This window comes from Anomalospiza imberbis, chromosome 6 (assembly GCF_031753505.1).
Source record: "Anomalospiza imberbis isolate Cuckoo-Finch-1a 21T00152 chromosome 6, ASM3175350v1, whole genome shotgun sequence".
In the NCBI taxonomy this organism is placed as follows: domain Eukaryota; kingdom Metazoa; phylum Chordata; class Aves; order Passeriformes; family Viduidae; genus Anomalospiza; species Anomalospiza imberbis.
In genome coordinates this window covers 14,666,948-14,694,668 of record NC_089686.1, presented here as the reverse complement: position 1 = coordinate 14,694,668, position 27,721 = coordinate 14,666,948, and the positions used below count along the sequence as shown (strand labels likewise).

At 40.5% G+C, this 27,721-nt stretch overlaps 1 protein-coding gene across 4 annotated transcripts in view; it reads right to left on the bottom strand.

Moving 5' to 3' along the window:
• Positions 1-861: 861 nt before the first annotated feature.
• Positions 862-27,721, bottom strand: part of SYNE3 (spectrin repeat containing nuclear envelope family member 3) — a 59,778-nt gene continuing 32,918 nt past the window's right edge. For 2 of the 4 annotated variants that reach the window (XM_068192511.1, XM_068192509.1), the window contains exons 8-18: positions 25,719-25,866; positions 24,793-24,975; positions 24,397-24,540; positions 23,349-23,483; positions 22,234-22,395; positions 21,362-21,525; positions 20,345-20,471; positions 20,010-20,165; positions 19,236-19,385; positions 17,995-18,033; positions 862-6,446 (exon numbers count right to left, since the gene is read on the bottom strand). In XM_068192511.1, the coding sequence (XP_068048612.1) occupies positions 6,249-6,446; positions 17,995-18,033; positions 19,236-19,385; positions 20,010-20,165; positions 20,345-20,471; positions 21,362-21,525; positions 22,234-22,395; positions 23,349-23,483; positions 24,397-24,540; positions 24,793-24,975; positions 25,719-25,866 (1,606 nt within the window). In that variant the 3' untranslated portion in view covers positions 862-6,248. The remainder of the gene's footprint in view (positions 6,447-17,994; positions 18,034-19,235; positions 19,386-20,009; positions 20,166-20,344; positions 20,472-21,361; positions 21,526-22,233; positions 22,396-23,348; positions 23,484-24,396; positions 24,541-24,792; positions 24,976-25,718; positions 25,867-27,721) is intronic. The other 2 variants (XM_068192508.1, XM_068192510.1) reach the window with 2 other exon arrangements.

Sequence of the window (27,721 nt, the reverse complement as noted above, 5' to 3'; positions counted from 1 at the left end):
GCATTCAGTAAGGCACTGAATAGGCTTTCCCCCAAAATCCAGAAGACCAAAGACAACACCTGACATTTACTTTAAAAGGAACAGAAAAATTCCCACCTCACTTCTGCAAGGCATTTCTGTCTCCTGAGGATTGAACAGAGCCCATCATGACTAGCTTTCCATCTACAACATCTACATTTCCTGTATCTTTTCCTGGAGCATCAGCACCCACCACCAACATTAACCTGTCACTGAGGGGTTTTAATTCAGCAGTTTCTTCGGTATTTAATGAAGAGATAAAAGCCCTTCCAGGGCTCAAATCTCAGCTCGAGTGAATCACCCTGTGGGGAGCCTCCTTCCACAGTCAGGAGCATGAAACTGAGCTGTGCTGATGGCTGCTCTCAAAGTTCTGTCTGGCAGAGCGGATGGCAAAGCCCTTGTTCCTGTGTCATTAGTCCTGGACTGCTCTCATTGTGCCAGACCTCAGAGTTCCTCTTGCATGGAGATATCAGGCTGCCTTTGGAAGATCTACTGTTTCCTGCTGCTTCCAGTGGCATGTTGCACCTTAAGCTGTGCAGTTCCCCCTTACCCACACTTTACTAGGAGGAGGGTTCTTATCTCACAGGTACAATGAGGTAAAATCAGGCATTTGCTGAAGCAGGTTAGGGAATAGAAGTGCCTTTTAGGCTACAGTTTGAACTGGTATATTCCTGATATATAGTCCTTGTTTTTCAGATCTACTGATAACTCTCCAGTAGACACATATTCGTATTTTAAATTGGATAGAAAAGAGATCATTAAAAAAACAACTGTGTGACAGATTATTCCCTCCTACTTTGTTTTTTGGAGTTTTTCTGTTTGGTGGGTTTTTTTTTTTGAGGGTTTTTGTTTGTTTTGTTTTGTTTTTTTTAATTCAAGAATCTTTGTTTTGCTTTACCATTAACAAGTGTAACATGATCCCACAATTCTTAAATGGACAAGTAAAAGTCAAAATGCCTCATGCCTAAAACATCCTGCAGTTACCCAACACCTACAACTAACCTGCTTATATTCCAGTATAACCAACAGATATATTTTTTTAAATATAGCAAAAGTAATAAGATTGATTTCTCAATTAATCATTTTGCCTGCACCAGAAATATTACCTTTAGTATTTTAATAAATCGGTTTCTGAGAGTTGCCAACCTCTGACAGATAAATTAATGCAATAAACTTGTAATGGCTCAGAGCAGGTCAGTGGTGTGGGAGCTGCTGAGAACATCCTCAATAGCCCCCAGCAATTCTGGCAGAAGTTGGTATAGGTTCCCTGGACAAATGTGTTTCCAGCTGCACCCTAACAGGTGATACTGTCCATGAGGTAGTAAACTCTTCATAAGCAGCTCTTACAGCCAGCTGGGTACATAACCTATGACATCTATGATGCTTGGCAAAGACATGTTTATTGGGGGTTTATAGCAGCATTTCTTGAAAGGCAAAACTATTTTTCCAGTTTCCTATGGTGGATAATTTAGTTTCAGTCTATAATATTCAGTTATTCCAAAAGGTTATGTTTGGTCTGGGAATCTCTGTCACACAGCAGTTTTGGTTGTTTTTTTCCCTAAAGAAAAGAGGACAATGTACTCTCTTGTGTCGACACAAGTTAAAAGAATCATTGCACATGAACTCACTTGTCAAATCTCTTGAGTGCTAATGAGATGTGTATGCACACACATCAAAGTAAAACATTCCCTATTTAATATTGAAAAGGAGATCAGATGTAGCAAACTCCCGAGGTTTAGAGCAACTAAAGAGAAAATACTATTTCTTCTGATGTGCAGAGATCACCATCTGTCTGTCTAGGAAAGGCCAATTTCTGGAGACATTTCTTCTCTCCAAGGTCTACAAATACTCCAACAAAAGGGATTAAGGAGAAGCATAGAGCCATTATAAAAACTGTCCAAATTATTCAGTGATCACTAGGTGGTTTTATCACTAATAAAACTTTAGCTTTATTTACAGCCTCAAATATTTGAGTTTTCTAAGTCTCTGGACCTCTACAAATAGAGTAGCACTTGGTAGAAATCAGGACTGCTTTGGAGATCGAGTGCTAGCAGAGGAATAGAACATTTTTAATGTATGTGCTTAAAACTGAAGATGTTTTTCATACAGATATTTCTGGAGAGGGCATATATAAATAATATTTAATACCATTTAAATTGCTGGCTGGAATCAGAGAAAGGGCTGTTTAATAGACATGGGGCACAATAGCAATTTTCAACCTCAATGTATTGCTGCCATGGAAAATTCTCTGGAAAGCATCAGGCTTCAAAATCAATTACAGTTTACAAATGAGGCTTGCTTTCATGCCAAAGGTTGGGTTTGAAGTGTGCCTTTGGGTAATGCCTTACTGTAATGCATGGGCAATGGAGTACAGGATTTTGCCTTCAGCACTGCAGGGTCATTAATGTGGTCAAGCAGCTCCTGGGTCCAGCGGATCCTCGGACAGAGCTCCATGAACAGGCTGGGTGTCTGCAGGGACGGTAGGCCAGGTGCACAAACCACTCACAACCTCAAACATACTCCATATGTTCCAGAGGATTTTAGCACCCTTTGACTGTGGCTGCATCTGCATTGAGGCAAAATAGTGAAAGTCTTCAGCTGCAGACACATGCAGGGTTCTGTGCATCCCATGTTTTGGCAAGAGAAGGCTTAAAGCAGTGGCCCCAGTCTGAACCTGAGCTATAACACATCTCAGTTACATCTGGATGTCAGAGATGTATGAGCTGGGGATTTTGTAGGCACAAAAGTGAGCATATAACCACCAAATCATCTGTGAGCAAAGACAAGGAACTGTGCTCAAGATTTTAAGGACTGGTTTGGAAACCAGTTCTTAAAAACAAAATCCTTTGGATTTAGTTTGTGTTTTGAGGAATCTGAGCTTTGTACAGTTTCCTGGAAGCGGGACTGGGCAGTTTGTTTTCATTATTCCAATTACTAACTTGATTAATATATGCACACACTTCCAGGGATCAGTATTGCAAGCTTTTCAGAAAAAAAAACACACAAGAGAATAAAAAAGAAAGTAAATTTCACATTTACATCTCAAGCTTGCTTCTGTGATTTTTTTTCTTTCTTTCTTTGCCAGAAAATCTTAAACCTGCCTTGGACAGGTGACGTAAATGACATATGGAAGACTTAAATTGTTTTCAGTGATATGAACATTAAAGTCCTGTGCTTTGGATAGTTTTCATTGCAAAGAAGTAGAAATACTCATCACTTCAGTGAGATATTCAGATTATTTAAGTTAATGAGAATGGATGGACTGAGATTTAAAGCAAAACTTTCCAAGATTACAGACAAGGGACTTACAGAATAAACTGATTGCAAACCCAGCAGCAAAAGTGTGTTTCTAATTTAGTTGTTTGGCTCTTTTTTTTTAAACCTGCCACCACACTGAAACATCAAGGTGATGATGCAGTTGTTCTTGTAAGATCCTCTATGCAGAATTATTTTCTCCCTGTGACACACTCCTGTGGTGTCAAATGCATTTGTGAACCCATACAAATCACCCAGATCAGAAATGCTTGGCAGAAAGAAATCTGATGTGAGATTTTTGGGCTTTCATAGAAAAAAACTTTTCTATTTCCCTACTGACTTCCATTTGCAGCTTTATTATTCTTCATTATTTTTACTTTCTCACTGGTATTTTACTTTCATTACCTGGATCAGCTCAGAAAAACCAAGAGAACTGCAATGTAGCTACATCACAGAAAGGTGTGTGCATACCTACACACATCCACAACCACACAGAGCAGGTTTTGTTACTGCCCCTCTTCCCTCACACTTCTTTTCTAAAGGAAGATTTAATTTGACATGGAGATGTGTACGATGATTAACTCCCTGCTGGGCAGCCACAGGGGGTTCTTCCCCCAGGGCAGGCAGCAATTTTTAGAGGAATGTGCATGGCACTTGCACAGCTAATCAGGAGAGGAGGAGGTAGGTCCTCTGCCACCAGGAAGAATGGCTGCAAAGATGAATTAATATGCCCCGTTCTCTGAAAAATCATGGCTCCTCTCCATCTGGCTCCTTCATGAAAGAAGTCACAAGCCTTCCTTGGCTTCCTAAAGTGAATGTCTTATTGCTCAGCATACATGGATTCTCCTCACCTTTCTGCTTCCAGTCCCTTCTGCCTGCTCTGAGAGCTCTTCTACTGTCAGCTTCTCCTGACAGCCAGGTTTTTAATCCACATCAGCTCAGCTCCTGCTCCATGCTTCCCCTGCACTTTGACTGATACTTTCACCATCAATGTTGTCTCTCCTTTAATTTCCACTCTTTACACTTTTAGCAGATTTTTGGCATTTTAATCCAACACTAGCAAACCCAGTATAGTCAGAAACATTTTTAGGAGCACAGTGACAGAGTCCTGGTGCTGGAAGTCTCCTCAGAACACTGGTAGAAGCCCTGTTACTTGCCCCATTTTAAATCTTGAAAACTGAAGAAAAGCTGTTTAATATGCCATATTACCAATACTGTAGAAAGGAAGGGGAGCCAAAAGAATTCTGAGATTATTTTCCCCCATAAAGCCTGTGCTTTTGTCCTCTGTGTTAATTGTGACTCCTTTTCTAAGGCTTTACAAATTGATGGACACCTCTTCTCTCTATGTTTAGCTGCTCCTCTTTCACACTGCCTGCTCTCCTAATCCTGTGCCTAAACTGAGCTCCATACTGTTATGCCTCCTGATTCTAAACAAGCTTGCTTCTTGAACAGAACTTTAAAGATTTTGCTAAATAAGTGCCTTCCTCCATCAGTCTGTCAGCTACAATATTATTTTAGACCTTATACAGAAAACAACACCAAGCACCCCATACTGATACGCAGAAGAGAAATTCATCCTGCAACACAGCCAGGAGAGGGAAAGGAACTGTTTCTTCTGTTTTTTTTTTTTTTTTTTTTCTCATGATTACTACTGTAGCTAGAACCATGAGACAATAAGGGATAGCTCTCAGAAATGGCAAAAGGAGTCAATTAAGTAAAACACCACTAAAAATGGCTTCATCACTCTGAAGTGAGAATTGCTTTTACATTAAAAGGCAATGTATAATGTACATTCAAAAATGTGATAAATCAGACATAGGGTTAGGTAAATAAATGAAAAGTTGCCGTAATTTTAGAGTTTAGATTACATAGAAATCTATGCTTCACTGTCTTTGATACAATCAGTTTACACAATTTCAATAAACCATTAATGCAAAAAAATCCTAGGTAGGAATCTTGTTTCCAGGGTGGTATTATTAAAATACTTCCAACTTTTGCTTTACTGACACTGAGCTAGGTTGCATCCCACTGTTCAGGCTTTAGAATCCATTACCAAATGCCTCTTTATAAAGTAAAAAACCCAACAAACCAAACCCAAAAACCCCACAAACACAAAATACACACTATTTTTTATAGACAAGATTGGTGATACAAGGTTTTGTTCAGTGCTCACAAATTTGTTCAGAAAATTATGACCTGATTTTAAAAGTTCTCCTGCTAGAGAGATGCTAAAAAAATATATTATTTTTTTCTAGCTTTCTTCCCACTGTATTCCACCTCTCCTGATTCAGGTGGGCTGGAGAATACAGTAATTGGAGAAGAAATCTTGTAAAAAATAAGAACAAGAGGAGGTCCACTCCCACTCCTACTGAAGTCAGTAGAAACATTTCTATTAGCTTCTGCAATCCCTGTATCCAGATACTGAAAAATCAGCTCAAGATTTCAAAGAGAAAAGTCGAAATCTTCCTTGGGCTGAATGTCAACCACTCTATCCAAACATGATTCTACTGTGACAGCTCTACAGTTTACACCCTGGTGCATGACCACATGTTCTCATACTTGCTCTGACTTCATTTGTAAACAAGAATCTGATGTTAAAAATCACCCAGAAAATCCCACAACACCATCCTTCAGGTTTGCTTGCAGGAAGATGGCAGAAACTTTGCAGAATTATTTTTAAACAGTGGATGAGTGAATGATGGGTGTTAGTTTGACCACAGATATGCATTTATATATATATATATATGTACATACATACACAATCTCTATATACATATTATACATACAATAATAAAAAAATTGTAAAAATATTAATTTTGCTCAAATACCTGATAAAAGTGGATTAATCTTATGTTGCATTATGTGATCTATCCCATTGGCATGACGGCTGTGTTAGGAGCCCTAAAATCTACATTAGTTGCAATTAAAAGCAAGGAGTCTGCCCTCCTGCCGTCACCTCGTGCCGTGCCAAGGACCTATGTCGGAGGTGGGCCCTCGTATCGCAGCATCAGCTTGAAGGAGCGAGCAAAGTTGTTGGCCAGGGTGCAGCTGTGGGTCTCCTGTGCCAGGGGCAGGAGGAAGGCCAGGAGCAGGAGGAGCAGGAGCAGCAGTTGCAGGGGTAGCGCTGCCCGGCACACGCGGTGCAGGTATGAGCACATGCCTCCAGAGCGCTTCTGGAAAACACAAACCAAAGAGCAGCTCAGAAAAATACATTACTGGGGAGGTCTGTTTCAAATACATCAAACTGCCAGGGAGGAGGTCAGAACAGCCCCCTTTGTCCTTGGCCTAGGACCCAGCCTGGGTGCTGGGCTCACTGAAGGTGACTGAAGTTAAATTATGTCTTTTAGGAGAATATTTCACTATTTTCAAGCCTGCTGGAAACTGTTGTTTTCTAGAAGGAAAACACTGCTAACTTTCTAGAAGAAAATGATTGCTTCCAAGCCCATTTTCCAAAGTGGTTGTCACCCATGCTTGTGCCCAAGGTGCTGACTGCTCTCCTCACAGCCACCATACAGCACAGAAGGTCTGTGTTTGCTACTCTCCAGTCAGTAAAATGAAAGTGCTGGTGCCTGGAAGAGAGGAACAGCTTCTGCTCTTGGTCAGCACAAAGGAACTTCATTTGCAGCTCATCCAGCCCCTAGTCATCTGCCCTGCAGCACCATGCATTGACCTTGGGGTCTACAAGACTGGAGGTCAGAAGAAAGGCCCCACAGTGCAGCCTGCCTCAGTATACCTTATACCTTACCAGGCCCAGCTTAAAACTTTATGTGATGCAAAAAAATGAGAGAAACACAACATTGATAGTGAAGGAGACATTAAAACCACATCCATTTCTGTGCAGCCCTGGGGGACACACACAAAGGAGTCCCATTACACCTTTCTCTATACTGCTCCAAACCTAGAGTAGGTCAGTTAACCTCATAAATTTGATCTGGTTTAGCATGACCAGGAGAGAATATATCTATGGCTACAGAATTCAGAAAAGGTTAAATAAGAAGGGAGATTTCCACTGGCAAGATTCCTGAGTAACTCCTGCCAATGAGCTGAACTGTGTGAGTTTCCAAAAAAAAAAATCAACTCTCTTGAAAAGAAATCTGATAGAAAGGGCTCAATAACCCACTTATTTCATCAAACAAGGATTTATGCAATGAGCATAAATGCAGTGCTTAATCAGCTACATTAGGCACCAGCCTACATCATAAATGTCAGCACAGAGCATCCATTGAAGTGGGGCCCACGTTTTCCACAAAAGGAAATTCATTTATTGTATTCAAGTCACAGGCAATGTCAGTCCTGTAGCAAAATTAGGGCTTCTGCTCAATATGGGGTGTTTAACAGGCAACGCCTTTGTTCCACTATAGCACTGTTGCCTTTTTCCCAACCTGGAAATGAAACCGGAAACCTGAGATAATTTTGATAAGAAGGTAATGTAATGAACATAAACAATCCATGAGAAACATCAGCAGAGAAGATATGGAGGAGATTGATGGTAGAAGAAAGTAATTATGCCTTTCGCTATTTTTAATGGTCTCTTCCACTGCTTTCTAAATTACTCAGTCCCTTGTAACTCCATATAAATGCTTACAGAATTAATTACAAAGGTAAATATACAGCTGCAGTTACACATCATGAGACAGTTGTGCTGCAAAATCCTTCTGTTGTAGTTGGTTTGCTTCCATTATATTGAACGGCTGATGAGATTTAATTATTGTGTCAGGCAGATGTAGAGGCAGCAGAGCAACAGCTGCTTGCTCCATCATTTCTGGCCCACAGTACCTTGGTTGTAATTTGTTCACTGAGGCCAAGGAAAACTCAGATCCCTGGACACTGGAAGTTTCAGTGTATAGTCTACACACCAGGGTGTGAGTGGGACTGACTTTGAGCACCACTGGGCAAGTTCCCTGGGTACAGTGATTATTTACCCATGAAATCAAAGCTTCACCAACCTGTCTGCCTCACAGATGTCATCTGCTCCTACTGTGACCTGTTCTCAAAGTGCAAGGCATAAGTAGCTGTACTAATGAGACTTTCCCTTCTCTAGTCCAGAGCTGAAATCCTTCTCCCCCCTGGGTATCATCTGCCTATGGGCTGAACAAAACCTGGAGGGTCTTCTGTGTTCACAGTCAATGCTAACTCTATTATGCACAAGAGCAGCAGCCACAGCTCTTGGTTGCAGCTCTTTGGGCTTGTCTCTGTAATGCCATGAATCAGCCACTTCTTGGTGTGTTCAGTGTAAACCAGTGCACTGCCATCCACAGTTCTGTTTTCATTGACAAAGATTTCGCATTCTTAATTCTTCATTGCATCCACAATATGCAGAAACATGACAAATACATTTATCAGAGTGCCCTATGTATAAGGAAGAAGACCCTAGCCACGTTCCAGAATCCATGTCCAAGTTTGTTTGTACATATTAACAGGTGGAGTTCTGTCAGTGGAAGATCCAATTTGAGTTAATTCTGCATTGGGACAATTCAAACCATGCTCTTTGCCCTACCACTAAGGCACAGTAAGTCTTAATGCTTATATTGTTACGGGGTAGGATCCTGAGAGTAACTATTCAATAGTTCACTCCAAATGGAATCCTCAGAAATGTTCTCACAAACTCAAACTGGGACTTAGAAATCCACCTCTCACTGACACAGTTGTCAAGACTACGAGTCTTCCTAGGAACACCTAAACCTTCTCTTTTACTGCTGTCAATCCTTTAGAATTGGGTTTGAAAGCCACTTCAATCTGAAACTATTCTTTCATTGCCAGGCCAGATGCAACACATCTCCTTCCCTGTTACATCTTTCTGCCTATGAACTGGTGGGAAATGTGAGTGCTTCCAGTTGTGCCTTGTCTCTGTTCCTGTCACAGCCCAGGCAGCAGATTCTTATGGTCACTCAGGCTTGTCACTGGTTTCCTGTGATGACCACATTGCCAGTTAGCCACTGTTTTTCCTACATTTTTTTAGGAAATTTTTCCTGAAAATTTTTTCTGGAAAAATTTCCTGATTTTTCTGCCAATCCAGGATTTGATTCAGAGCAGTTCACTGACTCTGCCTTGATTTCTATTGCAAAGACTATTAATAACTCAAATAACATTTCAATCTCATCCTATTCCTCAAAGTGACTTGCTTTTAGATACACTGGAAGAAGCTGTAAAATAGTATTGTTTTTCACAGCTCATCCTCCAGAAAGAATTAATGCAAAATGGATTTATTAACAAGCTCTCATTTGCTCTCCTTTGAGCTTTCTGCAGAGGAGGATACTCAGGCTAACCATAGCATATCCTAGCATTAGAAAACTCTGTGTAAAGACAGTTACCTCAGGGCAGAACTTCAGAGAAGGAGAAATATTTTGTCTTTATCTTCTCTCCCACCTGCTTGCTGGGTTTATGTGTTCAATGAACTTTTGTCTTCGATGCCCAGCTTCTCTGTTTTGTTTGATCACACAGCAAGGTGAGAATGTTGTATTTTAGACTCCATTTGTTGTCATGGGAATGACTCGGCTATAGCAAACATGGTATTATGATGCCTCTGCAGGACTGAAAATGAGGCCCACAGGAGCTGTGAGAGTTTGGTGTTTTCAGCAAATTTGCAATGATAAACCCTTAATAAATGAGGGCTTTAACCTGTACACACTGAAATCCACAGGAGATTTATCATTAATTTCAGTGTCTGCAGTGGGATTATGCACAGGAACAACTAAATAAAGTCAGGATCAAGAACTACTCGTCTGTGGAGGTCAGCAGGTATCTTACAAATGGATTCATTAGTTATATGCCCAAGTTGTTGTGACATGAAACCTACATTGGTTCCACTGCTTTGTGCTTGCTGGAACAATTGGTGATTTTTTGTGTGTGTGGTTTTTGTGGTTTTGGTGGTTTTTTTTTTTTTTTTTTTTTTTTTTTTTTTTTGTTGTTGTTGTTGTTGTTGTTCTTGTAACTATGAGAGGTGTTAAAGGACAAAAAAATTGAAGGAGACACAGTAAATTTTAATAGGAAAGATGATACATTTGGAAAAAGCATGGAAAATTTGAGGCACTGACTCCCTTTCTGAGTATGAAAAAAATAGCACTTCAAATTTACAAAGTCAAGATATTCTTTTAGATCTGTGATGTGAAAAAGAGATCCTTTCAGGATGTAGTGATCTGAGACCATGGCCCCAACAAGAAATTCAGGAGGCCAAGGTACAAACCTCTGCTCTACTGGATTCAAAGTGATCAGGGTCCTGGAGTCAGGACACACTTCCAACCCCTTAGCACATCACTCAGGGTTAGAAAAGGACAGCTTAACACAGTTCTACCTTTGCAAGAGACAGTTTGAATATATAATTTCCATAAGAGATAGAAGTTTGATGAGGAGAAAGATGAGAATGTTGGAACCACAACCCTTGCTACAGAGTGGAATTTCCCTTTCCCAATCACTCCAGCTACTGGCATCAGTACAGCTACCACCCAGCATCCACAGTGCCTGCAGTGCACATATCAGATACAGGCTCCACTAAATATTCTGAAATCAAATCTTCCTCTGAGAAAAACTGGCAAAGCTCCAGTGAAGTCAACAGAATTTTAATTTCCACCATCTTAGAATAACAGTTGGAATACCTGGGTATTGAGCCAAAATGTCAGAGATATTTTTGAAACACACATGGAAAAGGAATAGGTTGGCATTTAAAAGGAAAATATACTTTTAAAGTTCACCGTCAGGAATAAGTGTCCTCCCCCTTCTCCCTCAAAATACCAGGACAAGCAAGGACTGTCAAGGGGTGGACGGCTGTGTTTTGTGTAATGCTAAATGCATGCTTGCTCCAAATGAACTGCACTGGCTGTGAAAATTCACATTTATACTTGATTCATGTTGGGGCGTTTGAATGACAAGCATCGGTTTAGATCGAGGGAGTCCTCAGAAGTTAAATCTGTTTGCAGTTAATAACTCCTGACCAAACATACCGTGAAAAATCACTTGGATGGGAAACAGCAGAAAAGCACTTTTAGAATTTGCTACATAATATTCCAGTGTAAGTTGCTGAAGTGTTTTACTAAAAATCAGTGCCCCCCCGGTTTGCTATTGACCACATTCCAGGATATAAAAAAACACACAGTTAATCTAGATATTTGAGAGAGCAGAGCAATATAGCATCTTATACCAGCCTCATTAGCAGGGTTTTGCTGCTGCTTGTATGTCACCAGCGTGCCTGACAAAAATCATACTTGCACCACTGAGTCAGTGATCCAGCAGAGAAAAAATATTTAGTCTGGATTTATTCCTCTTACCTCAGAGTATTTCCTGAGAAATGCACTGCTGCCTGAAAACTCCTGCTCTACCTAGGGATAAAGAGACCAGTGCCTTAGTGTCCTACAGTCACTACACACAGACACCAGCAGCCATTCCACTTTGTGCCAGGGCTGTACCCAGCCCAAGTATCCTCTATTCTACAGCAGCTGGCACAGATGCATAGGCAGTAAGGCAAGCATAAATAATTTCTCCTTAATATTCTCAGCCTCCAGCTACTTTCAGTTCAGGCAGTTTCCTGAGCCTCATAGAGCTTGTTCATCTGTTTAATATTTAGGGAATCTTTCTTCCAGATACTGTCCAGTTTCCCCTTAAACCTACGCAAACTATACAGAGTCCTCAATGCTCTTTAGCAAGGAGTTCCAGCTGGCATGAAGAACAAATCCTTTGTGTTAGCTTTGAACCTGGCTCCTAGTTCATCCTACAAGAGATGGAGAGTCAACCATCATCTACACTCTCAGCACAATTCACAATGATGTGAAACCCTAAATTAAATGCCTAGGCAGGAGGAATCCAGGCCTACCTCCACAGTGGGAAGGTCACAACATATTGGGCTCCAACTACAGCAATAGGGACAGAGGAAGAACTTAACAGGAAGAATAGCTAGGCCTTGGAAAGGATCACCTGCACAGGTAAGGATTCTAACACTTCATTATTCCTCTGAGAATAACTAGAGCTGCCAGGAAGGCTGAAACAACAGCTTGCCATACATTCCTTTCATCCTGGAGAGGAGTATGCCTGGATAGGAGTTTTAAGCACCACCACTTGTTTTGGTGAAGCAGCTGCCTTATCAGTGGCATTTTGCCTCGGAGAGGCCCCGTGTTTCTGCTTCTTGAGATCCACTGGGTACTTCCTCAGCTGTCACTCACAGAGGCAGGTTATTGACAACAAGAGATCATTTCCAGGGGGATCACAGGCTGCTCTCTCAAACCAAAGCAAATTAGTTTTTATACCTCAGGGTGAGATTGCTTGGAGCTGGGCTTCTCATCAGTTCTCAACTAAGAGCTATGAATGTACCTCTCCAAGATAAGCAACACATTGCAAATCACAGCTGGCCTTCTCAAGAAGGAAATAATTTAGGGGAGTTGGATACTACTGTCACCACAGAACTGAGCATCCAACATGCTCTTGGGAAAAGCATAATCCCATAAACCACAGCAGGAACTAAAATCAGCCTCTGTTGATTGAAGGTTATGTGGCCTCTGCAAAAGGACAGTGAGACCCTGAGTTCAGATCTGTATTTTCCTAAAAGCAAACACTGCCCAGGGTAGGCAACCAGCAGTGAGGAATGAGTAAGGGAGGCCTGGGACCCCATTGATCCCTGTGCTTATCATTCTCCTTTGCATAAAGAGCTACCAGAATGAACCAGAATGCTGAAAAGAGGTTAACTGCAGCCATACAAGCAATTTTAGCTCTGATGTTTTCCATCTTCAGACTGCTTGACTTTGCAACCTTAATGTTCCTTTCAATTCTGAAGTGCATAAGCATATGCATGTAAATAGGTAAGTATACAGGCAAATTAAAGACTGTTTTCTTCCTTAGGGCAGATTCTGGAGTATCTCAACATGGCTAGGGGATAATCTAGAATCTTTCATGGAGGCTTCATTTAAAAGCAACAGAAAACAAGCCAGCAGCTTGTATCTGATGTTTCAGCAGCCACGTACGGTGGGTATTTCAGAATTTCTGCTGCAAAGTCACTTAGAACTAAGCACTGTGCCATATGCTACTGTGGCACAAATGGATTTATAAAGGTTAGCTTCTGTGGCCATATAGAGCACAACATGCTTCCAGGAGGAGCATATCACAGGACAAGAGCTACAGCCTGATCGGTTAAAGTAGCACTGATTTCTATAATTCTTCAGACCTAAGCAAGCAGAAAAAGACCTTAGTCTTCTATATTCAGGAAGGTAGGTAAGTAAAACAACTTCTCCCAATTTCCAACTTCCATTCATCCTTGCAAGTGGAAATAAACAAATTAAAATAAGCACAGAAAGAATACAAACTGAAAGAAAGACAAAATGTTCTGGAACTTGCAGAAGAAATTACTGACATCAAAATCTTGTTTATCGTGTCAACAATATATGTTTCCAGCTGCTTTGCCAGTGATGTCTCCCAAGTCAAGATCAAACTTTTCTTAAACTTTGGCAGTCATGATACATAATTTAAATATATTTGCATTTTATTTAAATACTTTAAAAATGCAATGGCTTACTTTTAAATAAATAATAGGTATAAAAATTAGAGGTAATGATTAGAAGTGTTTTTCTTACAGTGCCTTTACAGTTGTGTTAAAACATTTTTTCAGGTATATACTGGAAATTGGTTTCATTCTGCTATTGCTCAACAAATTTCTCTCTCTCTTTACCTTTCAGTTACGACATAAAATTTTATCTGCTGAGAAAATCATTCTAAGCTAAGCTATCTCCTTGGTGAAAATCTGCACATACTTCACAACCTGGCAGGCAGTTAAAGGACACCTCTCTTCACATAAAGCAGGGAGCACCAACCACCTGCCTAACGAATACCCGAATACCAGCATGAAAAGAAAGGAAGAACCAGGTGTCCTGGAAAGCAGGATGGCACCTCCTTGCACCAGCACTGCTGCAGGCAGAGAGCACTGGCAAGGCACAGGTGTGGCAGGACCAGATAAACATCAAAGAGCCCCAGATATCTAACAGTTGAGGACACTGTAATGTAAATTGGAAAAGAGACCTACAGAAATAAGAGCACACAGGCAGGGAGTCTCCCAGGTGCAGTAATGTGAAGGGAAGCTTGTGAGCCTGCTGGAAAAGAAAGGGGATGCTGCTGCCTGGCTCAGCATACTTAACAGTGAGTCTGAGTTGGGAATGGGCAGTCAGGATTTTTCTGGAGGTGGGGTTTTTGGAGTTTTTTAAACTAAGTTTCCTTTCTAAGCAAACATCACTGTAGGGAGAAAATAACTCTATCTGCTAATTTTTAATGCTAAGATGCCCTTCATCCTGTGTTTGGGTCATGGTATAATTCCCAAAACAGGTAAGCACAGGCTTATAGGCAGAGTGATGAAGAAAAAAAAAAAGAGAGATATTATCTTTATCTATAAAGGAGGTATTAAAAACTGAGGAAAAGATACCTTTTAATAAGTCTTTTTCACTTTATTAAGACTGTAATTGTACCGAAGGATTTCAATGGGTAACACCTAGCAGGACCTGAGGAAAACAAATGGGCCACACACTTTCAGTAGAGGTACCACTACCACAGGCACTAACACAGAATGCTGTGCTTTTCTGCCATGAGGAACTCCCATCGTATCTGCACTTGGGCAGAGCAGACCACAGTACTGTTTTCTTCCTGGCAAGCTGTGGCAGCTCTTGCTTTGCAGTTTCCTGAATGACGGCATTAATTTGATTGACTCCAGATCAATGGTGTCTCTAAATAAGATTAAATTACATGTTCCATCTGTCTGTATGTTACAGGAGATTACTCTTAGCAGAATCTCAAAGGAAGCAATTAGCTGACCAATGCTGCAATGAATTCTAATTATTTTGTTTATACAAACAATAAAGCCAAATCGTTTGTTTAGCAAGGAAGTAATTACTCTGAGAACTTGAGAAAATAAATCAAACAGCGCTACCTAGACCTGTAAATAATGAGCCTTCGACTTCCTATTTATGCTAAGAATGCTCATGGAATATTTTCAGGTAGCTAGGAGCCAACCTTTGAAAGTAACATTTATCATAGTTATTATTGAGCACTTGCTTGATTATGTTCTTGAGTGTGCTAGGTACCCTGCAGAAATATCCATCTACATTGGCTGTCACTGGCACCTGCTAAAAATTCGCTGCAGCCAGTGCAATTTCCTGCAACTGTTTTTTGTTAATCAACAAGAAGTCACTCACAACCCCATCATTAGGCTGTTCTGCTCCTAAGGGCACCAGTGGCAGGGGCATGTCCTCAGCAATGGGTGAATGATCAGGAAAAAAAGCACATTACTATACATGGAGCAGGCTCTATTCTGCCCAACATTTGGCCATGTAAGCTAGAAGTGGTATAAAATCAGAAGGCAATGGAATGAGAATGGTTGCAGCTGGGTCTTCCCTCTCTCCATGTTGATCTGCTGCTGCTGCAAAACATTCACAGCTCCAACAGGAGAGACAAGCAGAGGCACTGGGGACCTCATGCTGCAAAAACCAGAGAGCAGTCCAAAACTACCTCAACTTCTGCCACTTCTGCTGATTCTGTGTGACTCAAGAGCATGAAGGAGCCGACAAATTAGAGATAACCTGATCCTATTTTATGCAAACTCACTAGTTGTTGCAAGCACAGTGATGCAGCCATCTGTACTTCCTGCAAATACCAACTTCTGAGATCAGCCATTCTCTTCAAGGTAGTTGGGCTTTCTTTACCATAGCTTTGAAAATATATTCATGCATACAAAAATATTTTGCTTAATCTTTCTTTTGTTTCTAGCCACATTTTAGGTGTTAAATCTAAATTTAAAGTAAACTGCATAGCCTAGAATTCTGCAGTTGGCCTGGTTTTCCTATTTTCTTAGGCAAAAAAGTGATACACCCAAAAGGGATCAACATTATTTCCTGGCTCTCTTAAGTGGTCCTCAAAAATATTATGGCAACACTGTCTCACATCCTGATAAAACCTGAATGAAATAAAAAAATAAGGACACTTTTGGATTCTTGTTGTAGTGTTACTGTTTAAACAGAGAATAAAAGCACTGAGGTCAGCGAAATCTCACTGAAGTGAGATGGGTATCAGTTACAGCAACATCTGCACTGGCTGAAGGGAAACTGCAAATCACTTGTTAGTGCAATGGGAGCCATTTTCCTCATGCTTATGAGGTATTTTAGTTCTTCAGTCCTTTCCACCCTGAGCCGTTTCTCTTTGTGTTCAGCAGCTATTAAAAACTCACAGAGTGGAGTTTCTTTGTGCTCTTCCTGTAGGCCTAATTGACAAATGTTTGCTGCCTGCCATTATGTTAAGCCAGTATCTTTGAAAATTAACTGAAGACTTTAGTCTAATTTGGAGAATTTAAGGGTGAATAAATACCATGTACCCCAAGGCAGGCGAGGCAGATAAATTAAAAATGGCATCTAACTGTAGTGGAGACATGCTTATGCCTAAAGCTTTTGTTTTGTTTTTTCCTACAAGCAACTTGACCCAACCAAACAACATGAAATCAGAGAATTCCTTGGCCAGTCTTCTGGAATATCCCTGTGAGCCTCTTCTAGGGAAAAGAAGCACTACTAAATGTTTGGCTGCCGCTACACCAAGTATTAAAATGTCATACTGTTTTTCCAGCCTGAAAAATTCTGGTGACCTTACTGGCTGAAACAATTAATGCTGAGCCAGACAGGCAAGAAGAGAAAGTCTTTGGGGGTCTTCAGCAAGGCTGAACTGCAGCCAAAACTATTGAGAAAGTGTGAAAGCTGCCTTAAAACTGGTCAGTACTTTGCTGGGTAAAAATATTTGAGCTGCTAGTCCACATTTGAGTATTAGAGGAATATCTCATCAGAATGAGGAAAGTCTTGATTTCTGGCCGTGCTTGAAGTGCACTGTGCTGCACCCTTTAAATGTTGGTCTCTTCTACAGAGGTGTTACACCAGGAAAAATCAAGGGTTTGATTTACCTTAAAATGACTATGTGATTATGATCCTGCAATACATTATTCATCCAACCTCCTTTTTGTTAGGCAAATAAAGCCCTATTCTATTGCTTCTAAAAAGAAATGGAAAGTGAGATGACAGTACAATGTAGAACAGCGTCTATAAACAAAGAAAATCGTGACAGAAAAAATTGCTGATTTTATGAAAATGGGAGCAGGAATGCTGCTTGGTTTAATAAGAAACTGGCAGTATTTTGTTTTCTTTTAGCTTCTCCTTATCATCTCTTGTACTGCTTCTGTTTCTTATGTCATCACTTCAAAAAGAAAATCAATCACAGGAGGAATTCTGCTGCTTAGAATAAGGATTTAGTCTAATAGCATTAGACAATCTCTTGACTTTCTCTGGCTTTCTGCATTAGAAAGAAGGTGGGCTGATTGATCCAAAGCGTTTTTTTTTCAGAAGTGTCTAAAGAATTAGAAGTCTCATTTTCAAAATTATTTTAGGCACTTAACCACTAAATCCTTTAGAGAGATATTTTGGCTGTTCCTTGGTCTCTTCTGAAAAATGAATTAAATTCATGTTGCATGTAGATGTATAAAAACTGAGTTTCCCTTCGCTCCCAGCAGATGGATATTTAGATTCTAGAGATATAATAAGCCTAGTTCAAGAGTAAAAACTCTGGAATATTTTTCCATATAAAAATCTGGAGAAAATTAACAAATTCTTTAAGAGTGGTTCTTAATAAGCAAACTGATTTCAGGAATCTTGACAAAATTTTAAAACCATTTTCTGCAAAATGGCTGGTCAAACATTTTTTTAGCTTAATAATAAGAAACTGTCTTGCCTTTCTGAATCTGTCTGGTTCCTCCAAAGATCCAGCACTCTGTTTAAAAGAAAAAAAAAAAAAGAAGTATGAAGTTAAGATCCCAGAGGAGCCTGTAAATGAATATTCACCACAAAGGGGATGTTTCTTTCATATTCATGGTCACCTGGACAGAGTGAACCAGCAGGAGATTTTTTTAATGGGCTTTTTAACAACATTAGGCAGAAAGATGACATGCTTTTAGGTTCTTGACTACTTGAATCAGATGAGCAGTTCTCCCAGCAATAGCTTTGACTTTACTGACACCTATTGACTATGTTAATACTTACAGAAGGTTTTGGTTAACAAACCACAAGTCATTACAATCAACGGCAAACACAGAACTATGATCTTTATTAAAAAAAATCATGCTTACCTTCCATGCATTTTAAAGGATTCATGTTCTAAAAAAGCTTTGGATTTCAAGAAAAGGCTTCTCAAGGCAGAAAACTTTAAAATGTCTCAAATTTTAGGTGTTGAAGTTTGAATGCACTTGTATACAGAAAGCACCAGATGCGAACCTGTAAATTCTAATCTTTTAATTATGGTATCTTGAAGCTGCTCAGATAATCTGAGTAGTTAAGCTAGAAAAATATTAATTAATAATTATATATGTTTATGCAAAGAACATGGGAGTATCTTTAGCATGCCCTGGAATATCTTATATATGATGATGAATTCTGCCAGACTTAGCATGCCACCCTTATATAACAACTTGGTAACTTCTTTAATAATTTGGTTTTTGCATTAAAATGCCTCCTCTTTATTTCATTCCAAATCATTAACTTATAAGGACAGTTTCAAAAGGGACTAGGTCCTTCTGTGCAGTTACTTTGAATCAGTTCAGAGTGACTATTCTGTCTCACAGCAGGAGACACAATAATGAATAGTGAATATATTCTTACTGCAGGAACTGCCAAAATATAACTCTATGGAGAATGTTGTGTGGAGAAAGGGCAAAAACCAGAAATCCATGTGTCCAGAACCAGGCACACACTCAAAGTATTCACACACACAAACACCTCTCAGATCCTAGCTGCATGCCTCTTTGCCATTTACTATTCTGCTTTGAAATTTCCATCTCAAGAAATAAAGGGAAAAAGCACACAACTCTTAATTAAGCAGACACAGATTAATACTGCTGAAGTGAGACTAGCAATGTGAGGTAACCTGAAAGAGCAAAGGCAGAGCTCAGCAGCTGTGGACTGTGTGCTGTCACTTACCAGTGAGCTCAGGGACTCTCTCAGCTTGGATTTGTAGAGCATCCATCGGTAACGCAGGTCCTCCAGGTCTTCAGAACTTCCAACCACAGGATGAAGATGAAGGAGGTCCTCAAAGAGATGCTGACCATGAGGCACTCGGGACTGCAGCTCCTAAAGGCAAAGACAAGGGTCAGCAGCAATTCAGGAAGGCCCCACTTTTTAAATCAGCATTTATTTTTGTTATTGCAATAGCACATTTATTTTTGTTATTGCTTTTTTGGCCTGAAATCATATGAAACTCACCTGCAGGACTCCTGTAGACTTGGATACTCCTGTGTTTAGTTTCTAACAATCCAACAAATCTAACAAATTGCCGTGGCATTTGGCTATACTCAACAGGAAGAGTGAGACCAAACACTGATTTGATACTGATTTTAAATCAGCTTCTTTTAATTTGCCATACCACACTGGAAACATCCAGCCCAACAGCCAAATGCCCGGTGCTCCCTTCTCTTTTCGTTCTGGCAGACCCTTCCTAGTAGAAAGGATGAAATTTATCCTAAATTCCTGAGCTTCATCTACTCTAGAGTCTCATAAAGCAGAGAGTATAGTGTTTGAATTTTTTGTCTATTTGTTGTTCTTGAGGATTTTTTTTGTTTTTTTGGCGGGGGTGGTGGGTTTTTGGTTGGTAGGTAGAGTGGTTCTGGGTTTTATTGTTATTGTTTGGGTTTTTTAATTCTGAAAGAATTCACACTTATTGCAGTATTTTTCTCCATTCACCCCCCGAAAACTAACCTCAAGTTTGCTCTGGTGTGCCTTTATTTCCTCAGTGGAAGATGGAGTCCCAGCAAGAATTTTGGTCAGTTCAGTGTTTTCTCCTCGTAGCCACTCTTCAAAGTCATGTAGAAGTTTCAAGTGGCTGCTTGCACTTTGCCCTTCTCTCATCTTCTCCTAGGATACAGAACAACAGGAACAAAAAAGCCCTTACTCTTATGTCAGACATTTCCTCTGAAGGCCTGACTGTGAAATCTTAACCTCCAACTTTGTAACCCACAATATCAGATGAAGGCAATGACACTGCTCTTGTGAAGCTGATATGAAGGCAGACAGACACAGAGTTCCCACCTCACCTGCTTACGGCTGGGATCGACATCAAAAAGGTGGAAAGCAGGTCTAGACATCCATCTGCTGTCCACAAATGCTCTTTTCTTCTTCTTGTCAGCCCCTGGTCTATTTAACTGCCACTTTTTCAGGAGGCTTGAAAACACAAAATCAGAGATATCAGTGCAGTGGACATCCACATTTTGACTGGGGCTATGGGAGAGAGCTCTGGGGAAACAGCACTGCTGTTATTATTATATCATTATTAATACTAATAACACTATTACTATTGAACTTATTCTCAACCAGAGTGTCTCACAGCTGCACCAGGACTCTAGTTCTAGCATTTCCAAGTGTTTTGTTTCTTTTATTTAGGGGACTAAAAATAATACCTTGGCAATGTACCTTTCTTTCTGGTTACAGGAGGCAGTACAATCAATCAAACCTTCCTCAATTTTGTAATTCTTTTTTTCTGCCTATTCTGATATTGTGTACGATACAGTCATACACACAGCACATCATTAAATATTAATACAGACTAGTAAATATTAGCAGCATTTTGGCACTACACAGCAGAGGCAAAATAAATTAAATCTTCATTTCCCAGCTAAAGAGAAGATTTTTAGTTCTGCTTATATTTCTGCAGGTTTGCAAAAGGCACAAATCCCATTGCAGATACACCCTCCTTGGAGGCATCTCCAAGGAGAACAGGAAGATGAGACAGAGGAGCACAAGTCACCCAGTCTATGCCAAATTTCCTCTGACACAGACTGGCAGTGCAAGAGTGAGCCAGGTCATAAGACACTGCCTACTCCAACACAAGGTAAAGGAAGATTCACAGACATTGTGGTTCACAGAGTCTTAACAAGGTTTTCTTAAAAGTAATGATTTTCAGTTTACAAACAATTAAATAAAACCCCATCTTGCTTCTAGCATTATGGTATGGCTGTTCACTTTCACAGCATGGACCTCAAGTGTGTCTGTTCTTACTGCAGTAAAAAGAACCCTGTTGAAGGGACATAAGGAACACCTACATGAACACTTACCCAGTTGCCATCTCCTTCAGTGATTTCCATGACTCCTTCAGCTGATCCAGCTCTGCCTGGACATGGGCAGTCTCCTCTGGAGAAGAATTCTCCATGACCAACTGGCCATGAGCTTCCACAAGGTGCAGCTGGATCTCCTTATCTGGAAACTCAGCCAGCAATCTCTGAAATGCAAAGCCCTGACAATTACTCCTAGGTATCCTGGGTAAAGTGGAGGCTATGTCAGACTGAAGGCCATGTTCAGTCCAGGACTATGCTGGTTTTTTTAGCACTAGCTAGAACATACCTAGAGGGAAAAAATATGCTGTGGATGCTTCCAAAGAGCCAACATAGGTCAAATAGCTGATGGGTGGACTTTGAGGGTGCAAGCTGTCAACACACCTCCTTCTGTAGCCTTCCCATGAAAGATTTTGATCACCCATATGAAGGCAACAGCTGCCAGCTGAAGTATCAGGCTACAGTGAATTTGACATGCTAAGTACTGCTACACAGGAAAAAGCTGGCAGCTTTAGAACAGCTCAGTTCAACAAGTGGAAGGCCAGCTAAAATGGCAGCAATGTTCAATATATCGATGAGTACACATGGGCAAAGGCAGAGCGATCACCCTGACAGGAACAGACCACCTATCCTTGGATAATAATTTATCCATCTCAACACTGCTTACTCATTTTCACTACTCTTGTCTGTTACATGCACCCACATCCCACAACAAAGGGCAAAGCAGAAAGGCAACAGCAGCCAACAGTTATTGAAGTAGAAACACACATCATTACTCTCCTGAACCAGGAAATCCTCACTAGAAACCCCCACTCTTAATGTCTGAATGCTGCAAAGGGAATAATTAACGTCTTAAACTAAAATGCTTTTCTCACCTCCAGGTCTTCCAGCCTGCCCTCGGTGTTCTGCTCTCCATCAGCATCCTGGCAGGAGTCAATCTTCTCCCTAGTTACTGAGATCCACTGCTGGAGGTCAGACAGTTTGTCATTATACGCCCAATGCTTCTGAACCTGGTCTTCACTCTCCTGTATCATCATCTAAAAATGATAAAAATATGTCAGCAACCAAAGACAGACCAAAAGCACTTTCTTTACTGGCTCTAACACTATGGTGGGCACAGAATCTCATGGGCAAATAGGAAAAAAGCAGCTATTAAAAACCTATCCTTTTAGCATCAGTGGTGTGGAAAACACCTCCAAGCTCCTGCAGGCCTGAATTCAACCACACGGGGGGGTATTAAGAACTAGAATAGCTCCCTTCCTTCTCAGGGAATAGAGAATATACATGTCTGGGGGTTTTTGTGCCCCAGTCAATATCAAATACATCTTACACTCCCTGATCAGAAATGACTGTACAGACTTGTTTGGCAAAAGTTCAGTTCAGTGGTAAATGGGATGACTGAAATTAGAAACTAGAATTCCATAGTGCATGTTCAGGTAACACTTTAACACATGCCATTTTATAGTGAATTGCATAGCTAAGGAAACTTTATGAGCTCTTCTTCTGTGAATCTTCTGAGATTGCTCTGGAAGTCATTTTATAGGTATGTTTGCAGGCTTAAAAATGCCTCAGGACAAAGCAAGTATTTATGCAATCGCAGTACTTTTCTCTCATTAATTTTTAGGTCACAAAGCCATAAAAACCCCAAACACTTTGGTACAAAGTCCCTCTCCCATAATCTGCGAAGTGCAAGCACCACCATGATAATATGAGTTTTTTTGGTCAGAAATCTCAGGCCCACTCCAGAAACAGTATATATAGACATAAAATCCATGTGGATGGCATCCTATCCCCAAGGGACATCACATTAGAGATAATCAGAGTATCCTGGAAGTTATCAAAGTCTTAAGAATTCAGTGCTTTCTTTCCCTGAAAGGAAAATATCTGTCACTCAAAGCATGTCATGTCATATGCTCAAATATGTTTTAAAATATTTTTAAATAGAGGCAACTGACAACTCCCCAGGCAACTAAAAACTTTCTTATGTTACCTCCAGTGATCTCTTCAGGGCCTGAGAGTCAGATGAAAGTCGGTTCATTTCATGCCTGTGTGTGGTATTTGACTGAACAAGCTTCTCTACCTCCTCCATGTGAATTGCAAGCTCTGCCAAGTCATCTTGGATCATCTGCAGAGGAAAAGACAGATTCCATATGTGTAGTGTGCTAAGTATGGCATGGACTTTTAAAAACATACACCAAAGGTAGCTTCATTTGACAGTGTGAGGACAAAAAAACCCCAGCAACAACCACTGCCATTAAGAAAATTAATTGCTTTGATGTCTAGGAGTAAATGTTTCTGAAAAAATAGTTGGATGTCCTTTACCTGTTACTGAGAGCTAACAAAGAAGATAAGTTGCTGAGAAGTGCCAAAGGAGCCATAGTATAACCAGCAAAGAACCGTGGTGAAAACACCCCTGTGGTCACCAAGGGTGAAGTGCCACAGTACAGGTGAACCGTCACAGCTCACCATGGCAGTCACATCCCCTCTCCCAGGTATGCAATCCCACTGTATGCCTTGAACAGGCTCTACTGCATGTTGGACCCTTTGCTGTTCAAAGCACTAACCAAAAATTATCATCTTTTCCCGTTATTTTTTATTTCTTATCTTGGACAGCTGAATCAGCTGTGGGGTAAATCCAGCATGTGTCACTGCTAAGTGACAAGGTAAGGAGCAGAAAGAGAAGGATACAGAAGGAAGTGGAACAGTGGAAATTCTTTTGAGGAAGTTAACCTGAACCAATCTATCTTGTGCAGTTTCACTGCTAGTGGGAAATGTCAGGATACGCTTTCCTTAGCAAGTAAACTAGCCCAAGAAGGTGTACCACCAACAGCTTCCAGCCACTTCTTCCTTCCCTCAAGCTCAGTTTGCCAGTGCTTCATCTGCACTGCTTTAATTTCATTCACTCATGCTATAAACTGGACCAAGTGAAATTATATAGCACACAATCTAGGGGGAAGGTACTGAATGCTAAGAAAATATGAACAAACAGGAACCACAGTTAGTTGAGGATAACATGGCTAAACAATACTGTAATGTACCTGCAGTCTCTGGAGTTGTGTCTTTTTACCCAAGAGGTCAGGCCGTGGTTCCTTCTCCAGATCTAATTTGGCTTTGATGGCAGATAATTTCTTCTGCAATGGTGCAAAACCAGCATCAAAGTTCTTATGTTGCAATATCAAATTCTAGATGGAGAAATAAGAAAACAGGTCCAGCATTCAACATATACCCCTTGGCATTATGTTTTGTCAATATCTGCTTCATATTCAGAACAAACACTAAGCTACACTGTGCAACAGACCACACATTTATTTGAATATTTGATCAACCTAGGAAAAGGGATTAGTACTAAATTTATATGTATAAAAGTGGCTTAATAAAGACTTCATCTTTGTCTTTATCACAGGCAAAGAGAGTAGATGGATTTTGTAGTTTACCTGGAGTTTGCTCTTGCTTTGCAGCAGACTTTTGTGTAGAATTTCTCTCTCCTTTGAAGCTTCAGCTAATTCTTGAAGGAAAGACTGTGCTTTTTCCTCACCAAGGACATTGTTTAGCATATCTTTCTTTATCTGTAATGTCATCAACTTCTCTTTGAACTGGGAGCTTTCAGCTAGAGCAGCCTGAAGGAGAAAAGTTCTTCCAGTGAAATCATACCAAAAAAAATCATGTAACAATATTATTCTCACACAAGTCACACAACCAAAACAGTATGACAAAGTCAGGTAAAAACAGCATGATGGGCCAACAAAAGGTGACAGAAGGTACCTGGACAGTGCCCAGTTAAAGGAAAAATCTTTCTGATAATGCTAGATGCACCAGGGCTGCATCCATTTTGTAACAGAAAGAGAGGTAAGCTGTACTATGGAAAGAGTTGTCTGTGCAGAGGAGAAGCCTAAACAACCAACAGAAAGGACAGCTTGAATGCTCATCCTGAGGATAAATTCCATCCCTGTTCACAGACACATTTATTCTGGAGATCACAGGGATGGCAAAGTAACAAACACACCTTGCTGGGCACATGCACTAATTGTGCATTTTAATCCCACATCTATATCTCCACATAATTCTTTAACAGACTCCACAAATTTCCCATCCAGGGAGATCTGGGCTAATGCTAAACAATATTATAATAACTGTTAAAGATATCTAGCACTTTCTGTAGCCTGCTCAGCTGACAACTCCAGTTAACCAAATGGAAGGCAGAAAATAAGACAATACGCTACAGCTGGAGCCAAGTAAAGAGCTCCATCCCTACTGTGGGTATTCCTGCCACACTGGCAAGACCTTTCAGGTGCTGCTGCCTGGCAGCTGTATGCAGGCTAGGTCAAACCCACATTTCTGAACTCAGCAGCAGCTTTGCTACCTCAATGTGAGCCAGTTCTGGCTCTGAAGTCTCCAGGAGCATCTGGACTGACGGCTTCCACTGTTCAAAACTTTGCAGGAGATTTTGGATGAGTCTCCACAGCTGGGTTTCTGCATCAGTGCTCATTTTAGAAGTCTTGCTTCTAACACTGTAAGGATAAAATGACAACCAAGAGAAGGATTATGAAGAAATCCAAGCCCAAACATTCTATTCTTCAAGGCATGAATTAATACAATACTGGGGTGTAAACCATACACAACACAAAAGCCTCAGTCTGTTTTACTGCCTGAGCCTGCTGTTGTGTACCAACAGCTGCTCTGTCAGTCAGAGACATCTGACAAACTTTATTTAGATGTCGTAGGACGCACTTGTCTTTTGTGCAACTGTGTATCAGGAGCTACTTTGCTTTTCTAGTAGCCAGCAGTCTTGCCTTGTATGTATGTGATCTTTCTTGGCTGCTGTCACCAGAGTGATTTAACAAATCATATTATTGGAGCAGTCTCACTGACTCATGGGAGGAACAAAACACAAGTGTTTAGAATGTAACTGCAGTTGCCTGTAAAAAACAAGGTTTTGTTTCTTAAAATAATTACATTTAAAAGTCTTTGATAACCTTATGTTAACACAAAAAGTGGAAAATAAATTTTTATTTCAGATACAATTATTTTAAATTTTGCAAAAATCACTTGAATTTATATTAGTACGTAGAGGTGATTCTGATAAAAAAGCTTTGTATTTATGTATATGTATCAACATACATACACAGCTCTATTATTGGGGGAAAAGAACAAATCAGCAAATCTTCAATGAATCACCAGGCTTCTCTAAAAAAGAACACAGCCCAAGCACAGCCAAGTGACAAGGCCCAGCAGTGACACACCCCATGGAGCTGCCTCCCGGTTTTCTCAGCTTGCCTGACCTCCCAGTTTGCAGAATCCTGCCTGATTTCGCAAAATGCAGCCCAAACTTTATGTTCACAGGGGAACAGTATCTTGCAAACTCACAAGACAAGCAGGTGAGAGCAATGCCAATCAGGATCAATACTGCCTTTCCAAAAAAACAGAAACAACAATCTTACCTGTGTCACTGGGCCATGACGGGGCTAAACAAAGTAGAGTTTGCAGAGGCCAAAAGCTCTGCAAATAGAAAGTTCTGACTTTACACGTCCTCTGCCATTTGCTCTGCTGCCCCTGCCAGGCTCAGTGGGAAGCTGCCAGACTTCCCAAAGAAGCTTTGAGAGAAGCTGGCAAAGAAGCAGCTGCCATTTTCTACTCAGAGGCAAGTCTCCTGCCTTCTTTGCTCCTCTCTCAGCTGTGTTTACTTGCTAGTTTTTAAACTGAAATCCTTTCCCACAATGACCTATAACCCTTCCAGCAGGACAGCATACTGTGCACAGAGGGAAATAAGCTGGGATACAGGAAAAGAACTGACCTTCTTTTTTCCCTTAAAAAATGATCCTTTCTTCTAGTTTGCAAAATTTGCTGCAGCTTCTTTACTTCCTGATTCCAGGCAGCCTGGAAACGGAAACACTGAAGTCTGGGAGAGGCTAAACTTTCAGAGTTTCCAACCCAAGGCAAGTTGAAAACAGGAACATGCATATAAGCTGCCAGGAGAAGGGGAATAAACTCTGCCAAATAATTGCTAAGGCTGGTGAGTCACCGCAACAAACTCAACAAGGGAGGGCCATAATTCTTCTGAACCGTTTGCTACCACAGCTCCTGTCCTGATTTTCTAGTTGCTAGCATGAAAGGCAAGCAAAATACATAAATTATTATTATAAAATGCTAATTAGATCAAATTAGCTGCCAACAATCTAATTTTCTTCAAACCATACACAACATGAATGATGTAAGATCATTGCTTGAAAATGACCAGGAGCCTCCAGCTCCTAGCAAATGGCTAAAATTACAGCTTTACAGAAACACAGAGGTGGATGTAATTATCAAAAGCTTTTTTTCTTCTACCCATCACATACAATTGGATGGCACATCACTATTTTTCTT